Genomic DNA, 22,370 nt, shown 5'->3' with positions numbered 1-22,370 from the left:
GAAAAAAAAATCCAGTTTATTTACCTCTGATCCACATCTATGATTCAATGAGTTACTAGTTCGATCTGGCGCCAACCACCGGCGATCGATCGATCGCAATATAATACTGAATTTAGTCAATTTTACACCCCGCCCGGTAACAATTTACGTTCGCCGCCAAGCCCCGGTTTTTTTTTTTTTTCAGGTTTGACGTTGTGTTTTTGAAAGTAGACAGCACTCTGTCGCCAGGACAGAGTGTACAACGGACCTTAATGTTGTCTTCCTTAGCCGAAATAAAATCAAAATAATGCCTGTATTTCCAGCTGCTAAAGGCGAACCTCTCCTTCCATCTGACTTTGGCGCCGCAGAGCAGAGATGACGTAACCGCGTAAGAAACGTGTAGCCAAAAAATAAGAATGAATAAATATAACCTACGTTCCCCCGAAATGCAGAAATAGTAACGCACGATGTTTTAGATAAGTAACTTTAATCTGACTACTAGTTTTTAAATAGTAGTTGCGTTAGACTACTCGTTACTGAAAAAAGTAGTCCGACTACAGTAACGCGTTACTAAGTAACGCGTTACCGGCATCACTGGCCACAGGACAGCGTGTCCATCAGGAAAAACACACCACTTCCTTACACGCCATCTGCTTTCGATACATTCAATTATTCACTAATGACTCAGGAGCCTTCTGCGCGCACAGCTTTAAAAAGGATTTAAAATAATGCATTAACACACTTACACTCGACATCTGCTCATTTATCACTTCTTATTCACACAGCCTAATATTAGGACTTCAAGAGTAATGCCGTTTCATTATGCCCTAGTCTCAGTTTCCATGCGACACTGCCATCCAAACACATTACACAAAAATGGCATGTACCTTCCTCTTTTGTAGAAGAGCAGACACATTGAAAATAGGAGTCAGATGTTATTTCCCGTAGTGACACTGGAGCTCTTGGGGGTTGTTGGGTCTATGGAGCAGGAGTAGTCCTGGACTGAGAGCAGTTTCAGTGGCGAATCACCATCACCCGAGTAACGGTGAGGCCCCAGTGTGAATGTTGACTGGCATGTGTTCAGTCACTTAACCACTTTGTTACCTAACGGTGGGGTTTTGGTTTGCTATAATCACGTTTTATATGTGTAGCCACAGGCACCATGATGAGACCCACCCTGAACTAATTTAGAATACTGGGTTTTACTAAACACAACAAAATAACTGATACCCACAACATATTTATTCATTAACAATATGTTTATTTAACAGTGAGTAGACGATCAGTACTCGTTGACGGCACAATTGAATTTACACTCTTTTCTCCATCATTAAGGACATGATTTGTTTCTTTAAAGTTGTCCAACAGAGCTTTTAGAATATGGAGGACAGGAGGCACAATTGAACTTTAAAAGAGTTCCCACAACTCTGCACTGTTGGGACAGTCAAGACTTTCCAAAAGTATATGGACCATCTTTGACTGTGTTCACTTTAGTACCTTGAATGAGGAAAAAAATTACAACACAAAACCACTTTAAGGGCTAAAGCACAGAGTTAATGGAATTATATTTTTGTGTTTTCACCAACCATTTAGAAGCATGTTTTGTTCATATGTATTTTACGTCAGGACAGGTCTTCTGATGTGCTTGTCTTCAGAAAAATGTGATTACGCTCAGTGTTAATTATGGGCTCAAAATGAGATGAGTAAAATAAACATGAATAACTTAAGAAATGGCATAAAACAGATAGATGAAGTAATGCCCATATACTTGTAGAAATTACTTGTGTGTGTTCTGCATTCTGAAGGTCTTTTTAGATGAGACACGTCTTTTGTCTTGTAACATTCACTCACTCACTCATGTTTAACATCAGTCACCACAAGGGAGATCTGTTGGCACAGAAAAATACTTTGGTCCTTCAAATCAAGGACACTGTCCTTATTAGATGTGAAGCGCCTTGTGAAACTGCATTGGAACTAATTCTCATACCAACTCGCACACACTCACACACACACTCACTCACACACATACTCACACACACACTCACTCACACACACACTCACTCACTCACTCACACACACACACACACTCACTCACGGTTAGCAAGCACTAAATTCTCCACAAGGTGGCAAAACTGGAAAAAATACATCAGGTGTACTACAGGACAATGGTGCTTTGCATCAATGGCACTTTGTCCTAGTTTCTCATCATGTCTGTGTTACAGCTGCTCACCAGTGCCCCTGCTGGACAAACACTCTGTTGGGGATATCAATATGCAGTACAGACAACGTCTAATGCAATATCTTTCACACACACTGGGATGTACAATAAGACAACATAATGTTAAATAATTTAACAAAATATTTAAGCAAAAAAAAAAAAACAAAACAAAAAAAACCACAAACGTTAGAATTACTACATTTGATTGTCACAAAACTTAAACATCTCATTATCACCACTCTTTAATGGGAACACTTGCTTCTCAAGCACTAAATACTAAGTCTGTTTTAATTGTTCCACTGGTTTTTAATTCAGAAAAAAAAAGTTTACCATTTATAAAGCACACACAAAATAAATAGTACTGAAATACTGAAAGGGACATTAAAAACGCAAGTGATAATGAGTCACTTTCTGAAAACAATATCCTACATTTTTTGTGGGGGATGGGGGCACCAATTTGAAGAGGTGTAACATTCATACAGTTACTGTTTATTACTTCTTCTCTAACAGCTCACAGGTAACTAATTTCCAGGACGGGTTCTGTTGGTTCCTCTGACGGCCGTTTGGAGTTTTCCTTCTGAGCCCCCGTGAGTGCAGGGACAGATCCAGAGGTCGGACTAATATGACCCCTGTTCCCCTGAGTCCTGGTTCCGCTATCAGAGTCTGCAGCCTGACGGCCAGCCCTCTGTGACAACATGGTCCTAGTGCCCTCCATGTGCCCATTCCTACAGCCGTTCTGCTCCGACCTATATCTTTCGGTCATATGGGTGCCATTCTCCATGTAGCCTATTTCTTCTTGCTCCTCTTCCTCATCGGCTTCTTCATCTCTCTCACACTGTGTGTGTGTGCAGGGTTCTCTCAGGCACTCTCTGGGCTCCAGGTCTCTCCTCATTTCCTCCAGTGGCAGAGTATGGTTTCCCATGGTGCCCTGCTGTAATTCCTGATTGTCTACCCGCCTGGTTGAGCGGCACAGCGCTTTCCGAAAGCCTCGCTTGAAGTTGTCTGAGAGGAAGCCGTACAGGATGGGATTGGCACAGCTGTTGGCATACGACAGGACCACCACAAAATAATACAGGCCGCGGAACTCCCCAGGAAGCAGAACCAGCAGGTTGACGATGTTCAGCACGTAGAACGGTAACCAGCACAGCACGAACACGGCGACCACGATCACCACCATCCGCGTGATCTTGCGTTCTGACTTGCGCCGCCGAACGGACGTGGCTCGCACCCGGCGTCCGGACCTGCGCACCTTCACCACGATGAGCAGGTAACACAGGCAGATGACCAGCAGGGGGCCGAAGAAGCCCACCGTGGCGGTGTAGATGATAAAGGCCGCCTTCCACACCTCAGCCGGCTCCGGCCACACGATGGTGCAGTTGCCGTCGTCCTGCAGCACGTCGGCGAACACCACCACCGGCAGGACCACCACGAAGGAGACGGCCCACACCGTGACGTTCACGGCCTTGGCCACCCGAGGCTGGCGACACTTCGAGGAGCGGAGAGGGTGCACCACAGCCAAATAGCGGTCGATGCTCATCACCGTGAGGCAGAAGATGCTGGTGAACTGGTTGATGGCGTCCACGGTCATGACCAGCCTGCACATGAGCGAGCCGAAGGGCCAGGAGAGGAGAGCGTTCTGCACGGCCAGGAAGGGCAGGCCCAGCATGAAGAGCTCGTCGGCGATGGCGAGGTTCAGGATGTAGATGTTGGTGACGGACTGCGTGTGCGAGTAACGCAGGACGATGTGAATGACCAGCGTGTTGCCGCCTAACCCCACGGCGCAGACGGCGATGTAGACGAGGGAAATGAAAACTCCAGCGACGCTCGGTGCAAAACCCTCGCCTCCGCCATCCGTCCAGTTCTGCAGCGAGCCGTTGGGGAGGGGAAAGGTGGGGTCGGCGGGCAGCACAGAGATGTTGGAGTCCCAGGTGGGCAGGTCCGTGCGTCCGGATGTGGCAGCCGTGAGGGGCTCGTCCATCGTGCTGGAGGTGGGTTCAGCAACGGCCCATGCTGCCTGGGAAAGAAACCGTGAGAAACTGTTACAGCATGTGTTTGTCCGTTAGCTTAAATGAGAGAAGAAAACACATTCCCGCAGCTGGTTTGTGGGGGTTTGTGGGAAATGTTTTGTGAGCGGCTCAGAGCCTCGGCGCAAGTAGCGCAATTAGCTCACGTCTGTCGGTTGTCAGGGCAAATGGGAAAAGTGCACAGGCACACGACGGCGGCCCGCACCCCAACCGTGCGAGAAATGAGCGGGAAGGGTAAACAGCAGTGTGCTGCCGTGGCCCCGGGGGCCATGTTTTCGCCGTCAGCCGTCCATCAAGGTTCTCACGCCCGCTCTCTGCACCCGCGCTGCCTAATTGGCTTTGAATTAGAGGAGCGCTGAGCACCAGCCAGCTAGAGCTGCTTCTGGGCACAGAGCACAGACTGCATCGTTCAGCATTAACGCGCCGGAAAGACACAAGCAGAACCCGGGCCACCTCTGAAATGGCCTCCTATGTAGCAAGTACCGCACTACACAGGAAATGTCCACATACTCCATGTAGCGTGGTGTAGTGAAAGTGCGAGTGAGTGTATAGATGTTGGCCAACAACATTCCTCTACACCCCAAGCTTGTATTGTCCTTATCACTATGTTAACCCGTGTTTCACTTTGAAGGATACCAGCATTAATTTTTCCAGGCCTACAAAACAAAGTGAACTAGAACAGGGAGACACTGTGGACTGATGGTTGTGTGGTTAGCAAACCGAACTGGGAAATTACCGTAGGAAATCTTCCACAAGGGGGCGGCGACACTGTGGTGTTTCGTATCCGTGACGATGTTCCCTTGTTTCCTGCCATCTAATGCCTTCTGATTGGCTGGTGTGCAGAACGGTTGCCTCACGACCTTTTATTCATCACAGTAACCATTGCTGGAGTTCGGCCTCCTCACTCTGAGAGCTGATTGGTCCTCTGACTAAAATGCAGTGGGTCTGATCCAAACGGCCTGATTAGCACATTTGTTAGACCCAGGCAGACACACAACGGCTGGGCTCTCAGATTCTCTGAGCAATCAAGCCGTGAAAGCCATTACAATGAAGGCCTGTCAGAAATGTTGCACTTAAGTTTATGAACGTGCCAAAGAAATATAATTTCAATATGTGGCAGTTGCGTTCACAGGAATGTAGTAGGCTAATTTTCATTAAAATCGTTTCTTTTTTTCTCTTTCTGTCTGTCTCGCCTTACTTAGAAAAGCAGTATTATGAATGATGTGAACAGCTGCTCGTGTGAGCTATTAAAGAGAAGATTTAAAAAACCTTTTATCCTATTTCAAGACACGATCACTAAATAGCACAATGTAGTGCAGCCTGTGGAACCTGTTACCACGTAAATCGTCATGGGGACTGTCACTCCAGGAGATACAATGGGTTTTCTGATTACTCTTCATTCGAGTTCTTTGGTCTGGTGTGGTGGCCGGCACACATGTTTACCACATGGGTTTGAAACCTGGTATAGCTTCTGTTACTATCTTAAGGTTTTGTCTTTGATCTGCATTGTAATACAGCTAAGTCCTAATCTCCTACACATAATCCTGGTCTCAACCTCATTGAACAAAATTTATTGTTTACACTCTTTTTGTTTTTTGAATGAAACCTGCATGTTGTGTAGAGAAAATGTCTTATAGAGACTGATAAGTCACAATTTTCCTGGTTTTTATGTTGACATCTGGTTTACTATGTTGGAATCTTTACTTTAATCTTGTTGGGCTTTTGGAGAGGTACTGAGGACCATTCAGGCAGAATGTTTTAATACTAACATTTAAACCTTGTCCAGTTGCCTTGCCTATTGGCCGAAAAGAAGACAAAGAAAAACATCTTTCCCCCATGAATCTTCAGAGGCATAATGAGGTCGCTGCTCCTGGAATCACCAACAAAAGCAACACTGAAGAATCTCCAGTGTGGTGAGAAGCCATGTGAACATGCCGTGTGCTGGTGTCCAGAGGAGGGGGGTGGGGGTAGGGGAGGGACGAGTGGTTCCCCAGTGACCTCGCAGGACTATGGGACAAACGGGGTGGGGGGGGGGGGCATCATCATTCAGCAGCTTTGATGTATATTTATTCACTGTATATACAGATATTTCTGACAGACAACATTCCAATCGTAATTAAGGAGAAGTGGGTCTTTAGCGCTGCACTTTCTATACTGCTGTGTTGGTTATAGAGGCTCCGCAAACCATTAAGGTTGTTCTGCCTTTCGCTCTGCGGTGGAACTCTGCACCAGGTCAAGACGCCATCACAAAACTCAAGGCCGCGTTTGACAAAAAGACATCAAGCAGATATTCGATTCTCCATGACAGCTAGGAAAATGTTGTTTTCTGGGCGACTGGAGGTGGAAGATCGCTGCGGACAATATATAGAGATGTTTGCTTGAAGGGGAGTGTGGGTAATGTCCATATTGATCCAGCACCTGACACACAAACAGTCAGGAAGACGGGTAATCACATACAACATGGCCAACCGCATACACACACCTCTAAACCCATTAAATATCTTGTAGAAGCAACCCCCCAAGATCTTTGAAATACCTCCTATCAGTCATTATCAACAATCTCAACATGCGTTCAGCCTAGGCTACCGGGCGGTGATAGCCCCCGCTTGCCGGGCTCTATCTGCCACAGCCGTAATGAAAGGCACAGGCGATACGGAGCTAATCTCCCACACACACAAAGAGGAGGTACACAGTCTGCTCCTCGGAGACACGCCCTCCATTCTCACGGTTTCCTCCTGGCCTTTTCTGGACCTGGCATGTCGCCATGGCAATGAGGGGTCAGGAGGAGGTGACGCTTCTCTTCCAGACCTAAATTGGTTGGGGGGGGGGGGGGGTTGTGGCGAGCGTGCTCTCCGGGGAACGCGTGTGCGACGGCGGAGAACGGGGCCATTAGTGCGACCGTGGCCACATTCGTACGACACGCCACCTTTGGCCTTGGCTCCATGTCCCCTGGGATCCCCAACCAGGGGACTGCCGTGTTCTCCTTGTTCTGACTCCTCATACAAAAGAAGCAGGTGACCAACGGCGGTTAGATAAGCCTGGCTCAGCTGCGGTGGGAGCTGGATCTTGAAGGCCTGAAGCCCTCTACAGCAGAGATATGGTTGTGGGGTGAACACCGTGTACACACAAAAACACACACGTTACCCAGGGGTAGTTACGAGAGAGCTGCAAAGCTATGTTGGATCCTGTACTGTCATTTGAAATAAATGCTACCTGCCCGCTCCTACAGGTGTGCACCTGCGCACACACCACAGTTCAGCCCATCACCTCACTGATGCTTGACATATCTTTCTCGAGCCTAAATTGGTTGGAATGTGTGTGGTGGAGGGGGTTGTGTATGTGTGTGTGTGTGTGTGTGAGAGAGAATGGCAGATGCAGGCTGCATCTGTGAGTTCCAGGGCTGTAAATGTGACTTTATAGTAACATTAGCATTAATTTGGCTGTGATGCACACATACACACACACACACAAATATATATAGGAGCTTGCCTTCAGAACTCTTCTAGATCTATAATATCTGTACGTTAAACTGTTATGTATACCTGTAACTTTTTAAAGCCCTTTACAATAATTTCAAAGAAATAAGAGATAACACGTTATTGATCCCAGATACCAGATCAGAAGTGCATGCAAATACACACACACACAAATACACGGCAGGGTGACACACCTTCTGGATCTGTGATATAAGACTGCACTTACGGGTCTGCTGGGGGGGCTGAGTGGCGTGTGTGATTGCACGGTGCCTCCGTCGCTGCTGTGGGCTGTTCTGCCTCAGACAGCCGTAATTACGTATAATAACAAATCCGCCTCGCAATCCTCACTGGCAGCAAATAAAAGCATCCAAACACACGGGCACTAACAATGCCATCCAGCGCGCATGCCGACTGCCGAGCCAACCGGGCATTCTCCTGCGGGAATAAGCAGGTGTGGCGAACGTTACATTTTGTTCCATTTAACGTGAAATTGGCTCTTAAAGGGTCGCGGTTACGCTAATGGACATCGGGCTCCGGAGCAAATGAACGAAGCACTTTTGGGGCGTGATGGGGCGGCTGCATAATGCAGCGCATTTAGCCTGAGAGGACAGAACGAATGTTGACAAGAACCCCCCCCCCCCCCCCCTACCCCCCCCCGGTGCTTGCCAACGTGGCGGTGCACTTTATGACTGGGGCTCAGGTTTGGTTCTCAGCTGTGCCATGTGCAGGCATGACCCCTGAGGATCTGAAGAGCTGTGCTCCTTGGGGAAACAGATGGCCGAAACATCCCTCCACATACGCGTCCAAAACTGCGCATTACGGGCGTGTGCTTCCAGAGCTGCTTGACCAGCGTCCTGCGGACGGGACTGGTGGTTCAGGACACCCACCTCACACCACGTCCCGCTACTGCTGGCTCCGGTTGTACTCTGTACTGGGAGTACGTCAGTAAACCAGGAGCTTCCTCATGGACTTCTGAAGCTTTGAGGAACCAGTCAAGTATTCATGCTTCTGAATATATGCTAAAGCAAATTAAATGCTAATTTACTGTATAAAATTAACTTAGAATGTGCTCATAATGGTGGAATATTTGCATTGCCATGTGCAGCATGCATAGACGTGAATAGAGCTGTTTGGTAAAGAAGGGACAATGTGAAACTAAATGTAGGCAAACAAAAAGACAGACAGAGAGAATCCAACTATTTGGAAGTAATCAGTCTAACTGCCTGTGAAAAGCCCCTCACAGGGTTTGGCACTATTACAGGAGAGACACTCGAGACCTTTCCACTGAGAACGTCACCCACACACTAGAACTTACATGTTTGCATTTATGCAAATGCATAAATGCATAAAAGACTAAAGACAAGAACTGCCGGAAACCTTATAATTATGGTAATGAAGGAATGTTATTGTTGTGACTTCTACCAACATACCAATTGTGTTTTGCATTTTTTTCAATCACTGGCTTACAACCCCAGTGCTTAACTGAGTCAGAACAATACAACAATAATTAGCTGTTAAATGTCTCAAGTATGAATATTTTATTAATCATCAGGACACATGCTGACTGATTCTCTCTGGGGCTGTGTGGCTGTGTGGATCATAACCATAAACTCTAAAACTAATATTAAGCTTGGATTATTATCAAAGTCAATTTTCACTAAGCAGTCTGACATATGAAGATTCAATATTGCACTCTTCACAGTTTGACACTTTATCCCTCTGACGTTGAGGGTCCTAAGAGTGAAAATACAGAAGAGAAGAGACGTGTTGAAGCAAACAGCGGAGGGCTGGAATATTTGTTCCCTTCACTGACATGTAAAAAGTGAAGAGTACAATTGTGTGTGTGTGTTCATGTCCATGTGTCGTGTGTGTGTGTGTGTTTATATCCGTATGTATGTGTCATGTTTCGTTTGTGTGTGTGTTTATATCCGTGTGTATGTGTCATGTTTCGTTTGTGTGTGTGTTTATATCCGTATGTATGTGTCATGTTTTGTTTGTGTGTGTTTATATCCGTGTGTATGCGTGATATAAACGTGTATGCGTGAGTGTGTTTGTTTTTGTGCATTTACATGGTCCTGACATGATTGTTTTTAAAAGCTAGATATGTGTTATCAGTTACTGAGGCAGATTGAGGTTTACAGTTAGGTTTAGTCAATTCCTATTACATGAAGATAGTTACATACATATAAAACATTTGTATTTATGGCCCCTCCTGGTACAAAAGCAAGGTGTGTAGGAGGTGTACAGACTGGTAGCCCCGTGCGGCTCTGATGGATTTCACAAGGGAAGCATGTTCCCAACACTTTACCGTTTAGAAAACCTTGACATTCAATGATCACAAACTGTATTTTTACAAATCACTGGAACATCCTGTCCTTGCTGCTTGAAGTCATACGGAAACCTGCACTGACGTGTGATACCCAGGCCAGCTGTAGCATCTGAGGGGAACTGACTGCTTTGCCAAAATCACCTGTAGTTTCCCTCCCAGTCCTGAATCCTGCTAAATGTCCTGCAGTTCCCCTCCCAGTCCTGAATCCTGCTAAATGTCCTGCAGTTCCCCTCCCAGTCCTGAATCCTGCTAAATGTCCTGCAGTTCCCCTCCCAGTCCTGAATCCTGCTAAATGTCCTGCAGTTCCCCTCCCAGTCCTGAATCCTGCTAAATGTCCTGCAGTTCCCCTCCCAGTCCTGAATCCTGCAAATCACCTGTAGTTCCCCTCCCAGTCCTGAATCCTGCTAAATGTCCTGCAGTTCCCCTCCCAGTCCTGAATCCTGCAAATCCCCTGTAGTTCCCCTACCAGTCCTGAATCCTGCTAAATATCCAGTAGTTCCCCTCCCAGTCCTGAATCCTGCTAAATGTCCTGCAGTTCCCCTCCCAGTCCTGAATCCTGCTAAATGTCCTGCAGTTCCCCTCCCAGTCCTGAATCCTGCAAATCACCTGCAGTTCCCCTCCCAGTCCTGAATCCTGCTAAATGTCCTGCAGTTCCCCTCCCAGTCCTGAATCCTGCTAAATGTCCTGCAGTTCCCCTCCCAGTCCTGAATCCTGCTAAATGTCTTGCAGTTCCCCTCCCAGTCCTGAATCCTGCTAAATGTCCTGCAGTTCCCCTCCCAGTCCTGAATCCTGCTAAATGTCCTGCAGTTCCCCTCCCAGTCCTGAATCCTGCAAATCACCTGCAGTTCCCCTCCCAGTCCTGAATCCTTCTAAATGTCCTGCAGTTCCCCTCCCAGTCCTGAATCCTGCTAAATGTCCTGCAGTTCCCCTCCCAGTCCTGAATCCTGCAAATCACCTGCAGTTCCCCTCCCAGTCCTGAATCCTGCTAAATGTCCTGCAGTTCCCCTCCCAGTCCTGAATCCTGCTAAATGTCCTGCAGTTCCCCTCCCAGTCCTGAATCCTGCTAAATGTCCTGCAGTTCCCCTCCCAGTCCTAAATCCTGCAAATCACCTGTAGTTCCCCTACCAGTCCTGAATCCTGCTAAATATCCAGTAGTTCCCTTCCCAGTCCTGAATCCTGCTAAATGTCCTGCAGATCCGCTCTGCCACCCCTTGCTGTCATAAAGTTGCTGCGTAGAAGCTAAAACCAAACACAAGATGTTAGCGTCTTGAAGGAGCACCCATGGAGTCTGAGGCGTGACGCCGTGTGCAGCGTGTTTGGGCAGGAAGACAATTAAAGAGCAGATCGGAATCTCTCTCTCTTCCACTCACTCGCCCTGGTTTTCTGTTTTCTGTCTTTTAGTCTCACCATCAGTCTAATTCTTATTGAAAGGAGGCCGATTGGCAGGTGGAGAGAGATGGTGTTTAGTGAAGAGACTCTAATTGCACCACCAGGGGGAGGAGAGGACATCAATCAGCTATGCTTTTCCCTCCATCAGTCAAACTGAAGTGAGGTGCGTATAGTGTGAACAGCTGTGGACTCTAATCTGAATTAATAGGTCTCTGAGCGGACAAAAGGGCAGCCATTTTGATTTATGTGAGGCTTTTCGATAAATCTATTTCGCCGACACACAAAGACATGTTTTATATGCATACTTGTGTGTCTATATGTATTCTGTTTGCCTTAATGGTACGCAACAGCTTCCTGCTACGATATTAAAATGACTGCACACACACACACACACACACACACACACACACACACACACACACACACACACACACACACACACACACATATATATATATATATATATATATATATATATATATATAGTTATTGAACAGTTATTGAAGTCATACAATGTCATGGGTTTTACATATTCAGAGGAAGACAGACATGCAGACAGACGGGCAGACAGACAAGCAGAAGACAGACAGGCAGACATACAGGCAGACAGACAGGCAGACAGACAGACAGGCATAGGTGACTGAGAGAAGCAGCCTCAGAGACTGTGTGTGGAGTCATGGTTCCTGCTCATTTTAAGTGCTCTAACAAAACCGCATGTCCAACCGTGATTTATAAGAAGGTGACTTACCAATTGCACTCTTAATTTCAGCCATTGATTCCAGACACGTGAAACAGTGTTACTGGAAGAAGCTGAACTCGAGAATGAATAATACAAATTTCCACTGAATTCTTAATGAATTCCCACTAAGGGAGCCACTGTAGTAACATATGAATATAACGTTGATATAGCACTACACCTGTGTAAAAACTGTGAAGATCATCTAAGCCCCTGTTCCATATGTAACCTCCTGTTTTTAAGATGTTTAATTGCGTGTCCAGAATGTAAGAGTAAATTCACGTAAGAATTCACGTACGTAAATTCTCATGATTAGTTGAGAATCACACGGGGTTCACGTATGAAAATGTTTAAAGGTCAAAACCTTAAAGGTTTTTTTCACTGGTGTTCTTAGCCTGGCAGACATATATAAGACATAATATCGCACATATATAAGTTGTAAAAGCTACCTGTAAATACGGTTTACACGAGACACCAAATGTTAGCACACTTAAGTAAAGCAGACTAAAGTTTGTTAGAGTAGTCCTTCTGTCTCCTCATCCCCACATGAAGAAAGAAGCTTCGTGCTGCCTATATGCACGACATCCTGCACGTACCTGCACATATAAGATATGCTGCATAAAACAAATTACATGCAACACATATATTCACAAACTCTCCATGGAAATACGCGCAACATTTAATTGCTGTCAATAAATAATTTCATAAAAGTTTAAACGTGTCGTGGGTGTCAGTGGGGATATTTCATCAGCGATTTCATTAGCCAACAGCGCAAACTTACCTTACGATGACTGGGACGTTGTGGGGCACATTCACAGTCAAAACAGGTTCGGCTTGTCGTCAGTGTAAAACAGCCTCACACCACACTCACTTTGTCACTGTAGTACTGACACCTTCATCTGCGGGACGCGCGGGGCAGGACTGCGCGAGCGATCCGCTACACCGCCGCACAGCATCTCGTATCCAGGTAACCGAGCGCCCGTGCATGGGCTGTGAGCTAGGTGTGCGAGCATGTGTGTGCGCGCGCGCACCCGGAGAGGCTGCTGTAACTAAGGAGAGCAGAGTCGTCTGATCACTATAGTAACAATTTGTCCCCGGTCACGCCATCCTAAAGTTGGCACAACAATTTGAATTAAGATCTGATGCAGATTAATAAATGGTGATTTTTGGTTTGAAAGATGAGTAGATGAAGATTCTGACTACAACACTCAAATCCACAGATTTATAAGGCTGCTACAAAAGTGACATTTGGATGAAGAGAACAGCCATCACTGCTGATAGATTCGGCCATTTGTTTATGGAATTGTGGCTCATGTATCTATCTGTTCTTGATCAATTCTCGTGTTGCTCTGACATTCAGTGCCTCCCTGAAACAACCCCCCGCCCACAGGTGTGTGTGTGTGTGTGTAATTACCATTTTGGCCACTGGCTGGGAAGTGACTCCGTTCTTTGCTGAAGGTTTGAAGGTGTGAAAACAGCCATCAACAGATCAATCCCTCATCAGTCCAGCCACGGGGCAGTGTCCAAGTCTTCTACAGCTTCATTCTGGCCCTCTCATCTACCCACCATGGACACTTTGTCCTTTTAGAGTCTCCTGTCTCTGGCCTTCTTGATTTGAGACCCTCATCCCTCTGTTCCAGTCATTTGTCTTTGTCGTTTATCCTCTCTCCATTGTAAGCCTCTCACTGTCTATCCTTTCATCTCTCTCTCTCTCTCTCTCTCTCTATCTATCTCTTTCTATCTCTCTTGTGCTCTCTCTCTCTGTCTTTCACTCTGTCTCTGTTTCTCTCTCTTTCTCTGTCTCTCTCAATTTTCACTTTTAATTTTAAATTAGTTTTATTGCAATGATGAAATGATGAACAGAGCACTAAACAGCTGTATATACAGTGTATATATACAGTTGTGATCAAATTTATTCAACCCCCACTGAAATAAAGTGTTTTGGCCAGTTTGACATTGATTTTGATCATTTCAGTCATCTTCTTTACAATTATATCAAAGAGGCTGTAACGATCTGCGCTGGGCAGAACATGGAGACGGACACAAACGCGGAGGAGAGCGAGATTTAATACAGGAAATTCCAAAAGCAGAGTCGTAGTGGCAGGCAGGGGTCATAACGGGAAGGCAGTCCATACAAGAAATAACAACAGACATACTCGGACAGATAAACCAAACACGACGGGGATACACGGAACAGGCAGGAATGCAGGCAGCGGAAACAATACTCACAACCAACAGGCAACAAAGCACAAGGCACGAAGTAGACAAAATCACGGATAACTAGACTAGGGAAATACTGGGACTTAAATACATAGAACTGAAACAAGGAACAGGTGATAACAATGACACTGGGGCGTGGCAACAAACAAGGAATAAACGCGACAAACGAGCAGGGCGGGACAAACAGGCAGGGAACACGGACATGAGGGAACCCAGAGTGACAGCTACGAGAGGGGGCGTTGCACTACGTGACAGAACCCCCCCTCAAAGCGTGCCACTCCGGGGCACGCAAGGGCAGACAGGACAGGGACACCGACTAGGACAGGACAGGGAACTACGGCACACGGCGAGGGACAGGAACAGCAGACACAGGACAGACCAGAGGACATGGGACCTGGGGCATGGCAGGGACAAAGACAGGGGACATGGAGACTGGCCAAGAGCTGGACAGGGACACGGCATGACACGGGACACAGGGAGACCGGACAGGGCCAGGGCGAGGCACAGGATCAGGGCCGGACAGGACAGGACCGGGGACAGACACTGGAGTGGGGCCAGGGGACAGGGCAGAGGTAAACACTGAGGTGAAGACAGCATGGACCACAGAGACAGGCACGGGCACAAAGCGGGTCGTGACTTGGGGAACAGACACGGGGACAGGGACCTGGAGGAACTGACCAGACGCAAACACAGGGACGGGTACAAGGACACGAACAGGCACACACACAGGAACTGGGACCAACACAAATCCAGGGACAGAACACGGGAGCAAGGGGAACACGGGTACAGAGGCAGGTGTACAGGGCAGAGCAGAGGGCACATAATGTCCGGGCCCAATAGAGGGCAGCACAGTCTCTGGGGACACAGGCGCGGCCGGGCGGCGGGCAGCGGGCACAGGCGCGGCCGGGCGGCGGGCAACGGGCACAGGCGCGGCCGGGCGGCGGGCAGCGGGCACAGGCGGAGCCGGGCGGCGGCCAGCGGGCACAGGCGGAGCCGGGCGGCGGCCAGCGGGCACAGGCGGAGCCGGGCGGCGGGCAGCGGGCACAGGCGGAGCCGGGCGGCGGGCAACGGGCACAGGCGGAGCCGGGCGGCGGGCAACGGGCACAGGCGCGGCCGGGCGGCGGGCAACGGGCACAGGCGCGGCCGGGCGGCGGGCAGCGGGCACAGGCGCGGCCGGGCGGCGGGCAGCGGGCACAGGCGGAGCCGGGCGGCGGGCAGCGGGCACAGGCGGAGCCGGGCGGCGGGCAGCGGGAACAGGCAGGGTCCGCTGGCGGGCAGCGGGAACAGGCAGGGTCCGCTGGCGGGCAGCGGGAACAGGCAGGGTCCGCTGGCGGGCAGCGGGAACAGGCAGGGTCCGCTGGCGGGCAGCGGGGACAGGAACCGGCGTGGACGACCCCTCCTGGGTCGCGGGGACAGGAACCGGCGTGGACGACCCCTCCTGGGTCGCGGGGACAGGAACCGGCGTGGACGACCCCTCCTGGGTCGCGGGGACAGGAACCGGCGTGGACGACCCCTCCTGGGTCGCGGGGACAGGAACCGGCACGGACTGCCTACGGGCAGCGGGGACAGGAACCGGCACGGACTGCCTACGGGCAGCGGGGACAGGAACCGGCGGTGAGGAGATGCACTCGGGGGGCGGAGCCGCCATACTGACGTCCTCGGGGGGCGTGTACGCCAAGCCGACGTCCTCGGGGGGCGTGTACGCCAAGCCGACGTCCTCGGGGGGCGTGTACGCCAAGCCGACGTCCTCGGGGGGCGTGTACGCCAAGCCGACGTCCTCGGGGGGCGTGTACGCCAAGCCGACGTCCTCGGGGGGCGTGTACGCCAAGCCGACGTCCTCGGGGGGCGTGTACGCCAAGCCGACGTCCTCGGGGGGCGTGTACGCCAAGCCGACGTCCTCGGGGGGCGTGTACGCCAAGCCGACGTCCTCGGGGGGCGTGTACGCCAAGCCGACGTCCTCGGGGGGCGGAGCCGCCAAGCCGACGTCCTCGGGGGGCGGAGCCACCATACTGACGTCATCGGGGGGCGTGTCCGCCAAGCCGACGTGGCTTGTACTCCCCCCCAAAAAATACATGGGGGTGTCCTGTGGAGTAGCCGGCGGGATCAGCGGTGTTAGGTCCTCCTCCTCAGTGTCCGGGTTGAGCCTGGAAGAACACACAGACACACACGCCCCTCGGTGGCTCTCTCTGCGATGGCTCCGCCTCCTCTGAGGCGTCGGGAGCTCGCAGCAGCCATTGAGAGCCGACCGAGGGGTAAGCCAAAGCTCGTCTGTGCATTCCCTCCGTCTGCCCGCTGCTTGTACCACAGGTTGCTCACCCCTGTGGCGTTCGTCAAGCAGGGCAGACTCACAGCGCTCAAAAGGAGTCTCGCCGCGAAAGCCAGTAGTGAGAGACTGCGCTTTCTTCGGTCTGCGACGAGACTTCCTTGTTCCCACAGCGCCAGGGGTATTCCTGTCTCCGGCTCGTTCGCGCTGTAACACATGAGAGTTAAACTGCACGGAAGCAGCCAACAACTCGCTACAGCGACTAAACTCACCGGAGTCTCGCTCTCTCGCTGTGTCCTCGTTTGATCCGTGATTATGTAACGATCTGCGCTGGGCAGAACATGGAGACGGACACAAACGCGGAGGAGAGCGAGATTTAATACAGGAAATTCCAAAAGCAGAGTCGTAGTGGCAGGCAGGGGTCATAACGGGAAGGCAGTCCATACAAGAAATAACAACAGACATACTCGGACAGATAAACCAAACACGACGGGGATACACGGAACAGGCAGGAATGCAGGCAGCGGAAACAATACTCACAACCAACAGGCAACAAAGCACAAGGCACGAAGTAGACAAAATCACGGATAACTAGACTAGGGAAATACTGGGACTTAAATACATAGAACTGAAACAAGGAACAGGTGATAACAATGACACTGGGGCGTGGCAACAAACAAGGAATAAACGCGACAAACGAGCAGGGCGGGACAAACAGGCAGGGAACACGGACATGAGGGAACCCAGAGTGACAGCTACGAGAGGGGGCGTTGCACTACGTGACAGAGGCACTTATAAATTAGACAAACATAACATAATATTTATGATGGAATAACCACAAATGTCTTTACTGTGCTCACATCATTATCAGTTTTATTCAACCCCCTAGTGACATTATTTTTTAGTACTTAGTACAACATCCTTTTCCAGTTATGACAGCTTTCAAGCGTGAAGCATAGCTTGACACAAGTGTCTTGCAGCGACCTATGGGTATCTTAGCCCATTCTTCATGGGCAAAAGCCTCCAGTTCAGTCACATTCTTAGGCTTGCGCACTGCAACTGCCTTCTTTAGGTCCCACCAGAGGTTCTCAATTGGATTTAAGTCTGGTGATTGCGATGGCCACTCTAGAATGTTCCAGCCTTTCATGTTCAACCATGCTCTAGTGGACTTGGATGTGTTCTTTCGGATCATTGTCCTGTTGGAAGGTCCAACGTCTCCCAAGCCGCAGGTTTGTGACTGACTCCATCACATTTTCCTCCAAGATCTCCTGGTACTGAAGGGAATTCATGGTACCCTGCACACGTTGAAGCTTTCCTGTACCATTAGAAGCAAAACAGCCCCAAAGCATAATTGACCCCCCGCCATGCTTCACAGTAGGCAAGGTGTTCTTTTGTTCATAAGCCTGGTTCTTCCTTCTCCAAACATAGCGCTGGTCCATTGTCCCAAACAGTTCTAATTTAGTTTCATCTGACCACAGTACACTGTTCCAAAACCTTTGTGGCTTGTCCACATGACTTTTGGCATACTGCAGTCGACTTTTCTTGTTCTTTGGAGTCAGCAAGGGGGTGCGTCTGGGCGTTCTGGCATGGAGGTCTTCGTTATGCAGTGCGCGCCTTATTGTCCGAGCTGAAACTTCAGTGCCCACATCTGACAGGTCTTTTTTCAGTTCCTTAGCAGTCACGCGGGGATTTTTCTCCACATTACGCTTCAGGTAGCGCACAGCAGTCGCGGTCAGGATCTTCTTTCTGCCACGACCAGGTAACGTTTCCACTGTGCCCTTTAACTTGAACTTGCGAATGATACTTCCGATAGTGTCTCTTGGAATATTTAACAACTTTGCAATCTTTTTATATCCATTGCCATTCTTGTGAAGAGCAATAACCTCTTCTCTTGTCTTCTGGGACCATTCTCTTGCCTTCACCATGCTTGGAAACACACCAGTAGATGTCTAGAAGGAGCTGAGTATCACAGTCCTTTTAAATCTGCCTAATTGGTGCTTATCATGCTTGATTGCTGCTCGTTGACATCCACAGATGTTTTCAATACCTGATGGAAAACACTGGAATGAACCTCTGTTCTTAGGAGTGGTAGTCGTAAAGGGGTTGAATAATTGTGTCAATGAAGAAATCACAAAAAGGCCATTTAATACTTTATGACAAAAAAAATTGATGCTATCTTAGTTGCATTTAGTTCTTTAACAAGTCCTTGTAAGATTTCATTATGAACACAATTACAAATGTGCACTGAATTCCATAAAACCCTTCGCAGCATTGGGGGTTGAATAAATTTGATCACAACTGTATATACTGCAATGGTAGTCTGGGAAGTGTAGTTCTGTCACCACAGCTATACCACAGTGGGTGCAGAGGCGTTGTTTGGGCGTCCAGGTGTGTCTGCCAGTCTGTATTGCCAGACTGTGGTTACCCTTCTCAGGGTCCTTCTCTGTTTGTTATTAGTCACTGTGCTTTGATCACCAGCCCCTGTTTCAGTCTAGTGATTCGGGTAGTTTTCTGGGGTTTGATTAGTGTGGGCTGAATTCTCACGAGTGCCATAGTCCTGATGTTGTCTGTCTGGTGTGTTAGTGCTGTTAGCTGGGATTGCTGTTTTTAAGTGAGTCCAGAATGTGATGGCTGTGTTGTCAGTGTGGAGTAATAGAGGGTGAAGGCCTAATTCAGCCATGCATGCATCACTGATGAGCAACTCTGGATTCTCCACATACTCTTACAGAACTCTCTGTCTTACTCTCTGTGCAGGGTTTCAATTGGGTGTTTGTTTTGCTTTTCAAATGGACAGATTATTGGATCTCAGACCTTATTGCAGTGGCTTCTATAATTGGAGCATTTTGATCCAGATTCCAATTGGTAATTCATATTTCAACCCCTCCTTGGTTTCTCTCAAATTGTTCACAGTCAAGATGAAATTACCCAATTAACAGATTTTCAACCCGAGATATGTATATTTAGTGATGCTGGATTTTGTTTGTTGCAATGGTGATTTTCTATTTATTTCCCTGACACCTTGATTTGTTCTCTGGAATGTTTGCATTTGGAGGTTTTGAGGTTGAATAATCAGGGACCAGGTCGAGGAGAACAGGTTTACTGTGTCCAGGTTCTGCTGTAGGTCCTGGAAACAAATAAAACAGATCATCTGCACCTCTCTCTCTCTCTCTCTCTCTCTCTCTGGAGAAACATTAGAAATAAAGTTCAATACTGCATGTGCTTATTTTGATAATTTTATTGAACTATCCGAAATGATAATTTTTTATCCGAAATGATAAAATTTTTTAATTTTTTTGGTGTCGCCACTAAAATGAGTGTCACGGTAGGCCGGTCCAGCGCCACAGGGGAGCCGCCCACTTCACAACACTCCACCTCCTGTTTCCTCCCATGGTCTCCATCCTCTGCCTACTGATTCACTCTCATCAGTACACACACCTGTTCCTCATTCCCTTCACCTCTTTATAAGCCCACAGGTCCCACTACACGCCGCTGTGCCTTGCTTGCGCCTACCCGGACCTGCTGCTGTTTGCTGACGTCACACGCTACCCCCTAGACCAAGTTAGAAATTACTCTCGTCAGAGTTTTGAGCGCTCTACGCTCCTCTGATTTCACGTATGACTATTTGTTTTGAGCTGTGCTGTGTCTATGACGGAAGTGGACATTAAAGTCCACCCAGCACAACCTCCTGTGTCTGCTGCTTCTGTCACCACGTTCAAAGGAGAACTTCACTGTAGATCATTGAGGCCGATATAAAAGAACACAGATAAAGACTGATTCAAAAACCAGGCTGCCTGCAGATTCTCTGTTGTTAATCCTGGCTGGTTGAAGCTTCTGAGCTTCCTGCTTTCTCTTCACTTCCTCTTCTCCTACTTCCTCTGCCAACCTCGCTCGTAAATGCGGAGTGACTTCTAACTGACATCGGCCTGTCTAGCCCCTTCTTCACGCTGCTCTAGTCCTTGAGACCCCATTTACTGTAAACAGAACTTAGTTCTGCTTCAGACCCGGTGCACACGAGTCATGTGCACTGCGTCCAGGAGATTCAGTGTTAATGTGTGTGCGTGAGTGTTTATGCGTGTGTATCTATGTGTGCGTGGGTGTTTATGCGTGCATTTATGTCTTTATGGGTGATTAGGTGTGTGCTTGTGTGTGGCTGTTTATGTGTGTGTGCCTGGGTGTGTATGCGTGTGTGTGGGTGTTTTTGCATGTGCTGTACATGCGTTCATTAGATGTGCTGCAGAACACTCGAGATTCCAAACCCGTTCCACGCTGTGCGTGAACCAGTACTGCCCAGGGTCAGCACACCCAGCCTAATTGAACAAACTCCTGCCTCATGTTGGAGCTACAGTGTAAGCATTTAGCTTGGACCCTGATCACCATGACTTAAAGGTAAAGGCCTAATGACTTCACATTGAAAAACGACCACAGGCCTGACTCATAAATGAATCACTTAAACGCTGGAACACAGTTCGTGTTTAGTGTAGAAGGAGAGAACATTTAGTCTTAAAATAAACGAACAAAGTAAAAACATCTCCACTTCATCCTTTTCATTCATTCATCCTCATCCCCTTTGCTGTCTGCCTGCCTGACTGTCTGTCTGCCTGTCTGTCTGCTTATCTGTCTGTCTGTCTTCTTCTCTGTCTTCATATTCGTGTTGGATCTCTTAAAACTGCTAATGAGCTCTTGTTCCTCCTAAACTCCTCCACCCTGATCTTTCTTCTGGTGTGATGGTGAGGAGGGCTGAGTAGAGACATGTTGGTAATGTGGGCTTCATTTGTTCACACATTACCTTCCCCCTCCCCAATCTACCACCTCCTCACACACACACCACACTCTTGCTGTTTCTAGCTGACACACGCGCACACCCACACACACACACACACTTTCTCTCTCTCTGTTAAACACATACACATATACTCACATACAGTTTTTAGATTTCTGTCCCATGCTTGCTTACTCTTCTCAGCATTTCACTCTCTCTCTCTTTTCTCTCTCTCTCTCTCTCTCTCTCTCTGAGATCTGTTATGTCGTGTGCATGTTTAGAGCAGATAACTACGTTAATGACCTGGTCCGCCTCAGTTGCACACACTGCCAGCTACTGCAGACGAGCTCTTGAGCACAGTGGCACTGTGAGATAGTGCTGATGGAGCGGAGCAACAGTACCCTGGACTCAAACAGCCCATGTATATCTACAAATACCACAGGCTAATATCTAGGAATACCAGTGTAAACGCCAGTGCCCATATCCTTATAATGAACTGATGCAATACATTTGAACTATGATTGATATTATCACAACACAACAAGTGCACAGATGTCAGGTGCTGAAACGCCCGCTTCAAGCCCCACGTGGTTCCAAAGAAAGAAAAAAAAAACTGTGACAAACTCAGCACAGCGCTGCCTGGTAGATTTTATTTTATGACAGAGATGAATTCTGTATTAGCACTGCATGCCAAGGTTATCTAAACAACAATCTCCTTCTCTCCTTACAACAGTGCCACGCAAATATTATTTTGACAGGCAGCTTGCAGCCAGGAAGTCTCTTCACGAGTGGCTTTGAGCTCCTTCACTGTGTGCTCTCCTGTGTTCTGCTGATGGGGTTTCGAAAGCTTTGGTGGATTGGTGCTCTAAATGTGTTTTCAATTGTAGTTGTCCAGCCGGCGGCTACATGTTCAGATCTTCGTTTATTATTGAGGCGCTGCTTGCGTGCTCCATGTACTGGCTTTTGGGCTAATGATA

The 22,370-nt window shown here is 48.3% G+C and overlaps 1 protein-coding gene across 3 annotated transcripts; it reads right to left on the bottom strand.

Annotated features, from left to right (window-relative positions):
• Nucleotides 1-1,232: 1,232 nt before the first annotated feature.
• sstr3 (somatostatin receptor 3) lies at nucleotides 1,233-15,305 on the bottom strand. 3 transcript variants are annotated; one of them, XM_077015722.1, is made up of 3 exons: nucleotides 13,566-15,305; nucleotides 12,933-13,200; nucleotides 1,233-4,211 (listed from the first exon to the last, which is right to left on the bottom strand). In XM_077015722.1, the coding sequence occupies exon 3, from the start codon at nucleotides 4,173-4,175 to the stop codon at nucleotides 2,709-2,711; it is 1,467 nt and encodes a 488-aa protein (XP_076871837.1). In that variant the 5' UTR covers nucleotides 4,176-4,211; nucleotides 12,933-13,200; nucleotides 13,566-15,305; the 3' UTR covers nucleotides 1,233-2,708. The 3 variants fall into 3 exon arrangements, with proteins under 3 accessions (XP_076871837.1, XP_076871836.1, XP_076871835.1); XM_077015721.1 differs by lacking the exon at nucleotides 12,933-13,200; XM_077015720.1 differs by lacking the exons at nucleotides 12,933-13,200; nucleotides 13,566-15,305 and adding an exon at nucleotides 4,958-6,221.
• Between the last annotated feature and the right edge of the window lie 7,065 nt (nucleotides 15,306-22,370).

The sequence above is a fragment of the Brachyhypopomus gauderio genome, chromosome 8 (assembly GCF_052324685.1).
Source record: "Brachyhypopomus gauderio isolate BG-103 chromosome 8, BGAUD_0.2, whole genome shotgun sequence".
Lineage (NCBI taxonomy): Eukaryota > Metazoa > Chordata > Actinopteri > Gymnotiformes > Hypopomidae > Brachyhypopomus > Brachyhypopomus gauderio.
Note: the sequence above shows the minus strand (reverse complement) of the source record. Positions and strands in the feature narration are given on the sequence as shown.

Excerpts from the sequence above, each read along its gene's own strand:
- sstr3 (XM_077015720.1), bottom strand. The coding sequence starts at position 5,035 with ATGGCAGGAAACAAGGGAACATCGTCACGGATACGAAACACCACAGTG. Across the intron at positions 4,212-4,957 it reads CTTGTGGAAGATTTCCTACG|GCAGCATGGGCCGTTGCTGA; the intron begins GTAATTTCCCAG and ends TTTCTTTCCCAG.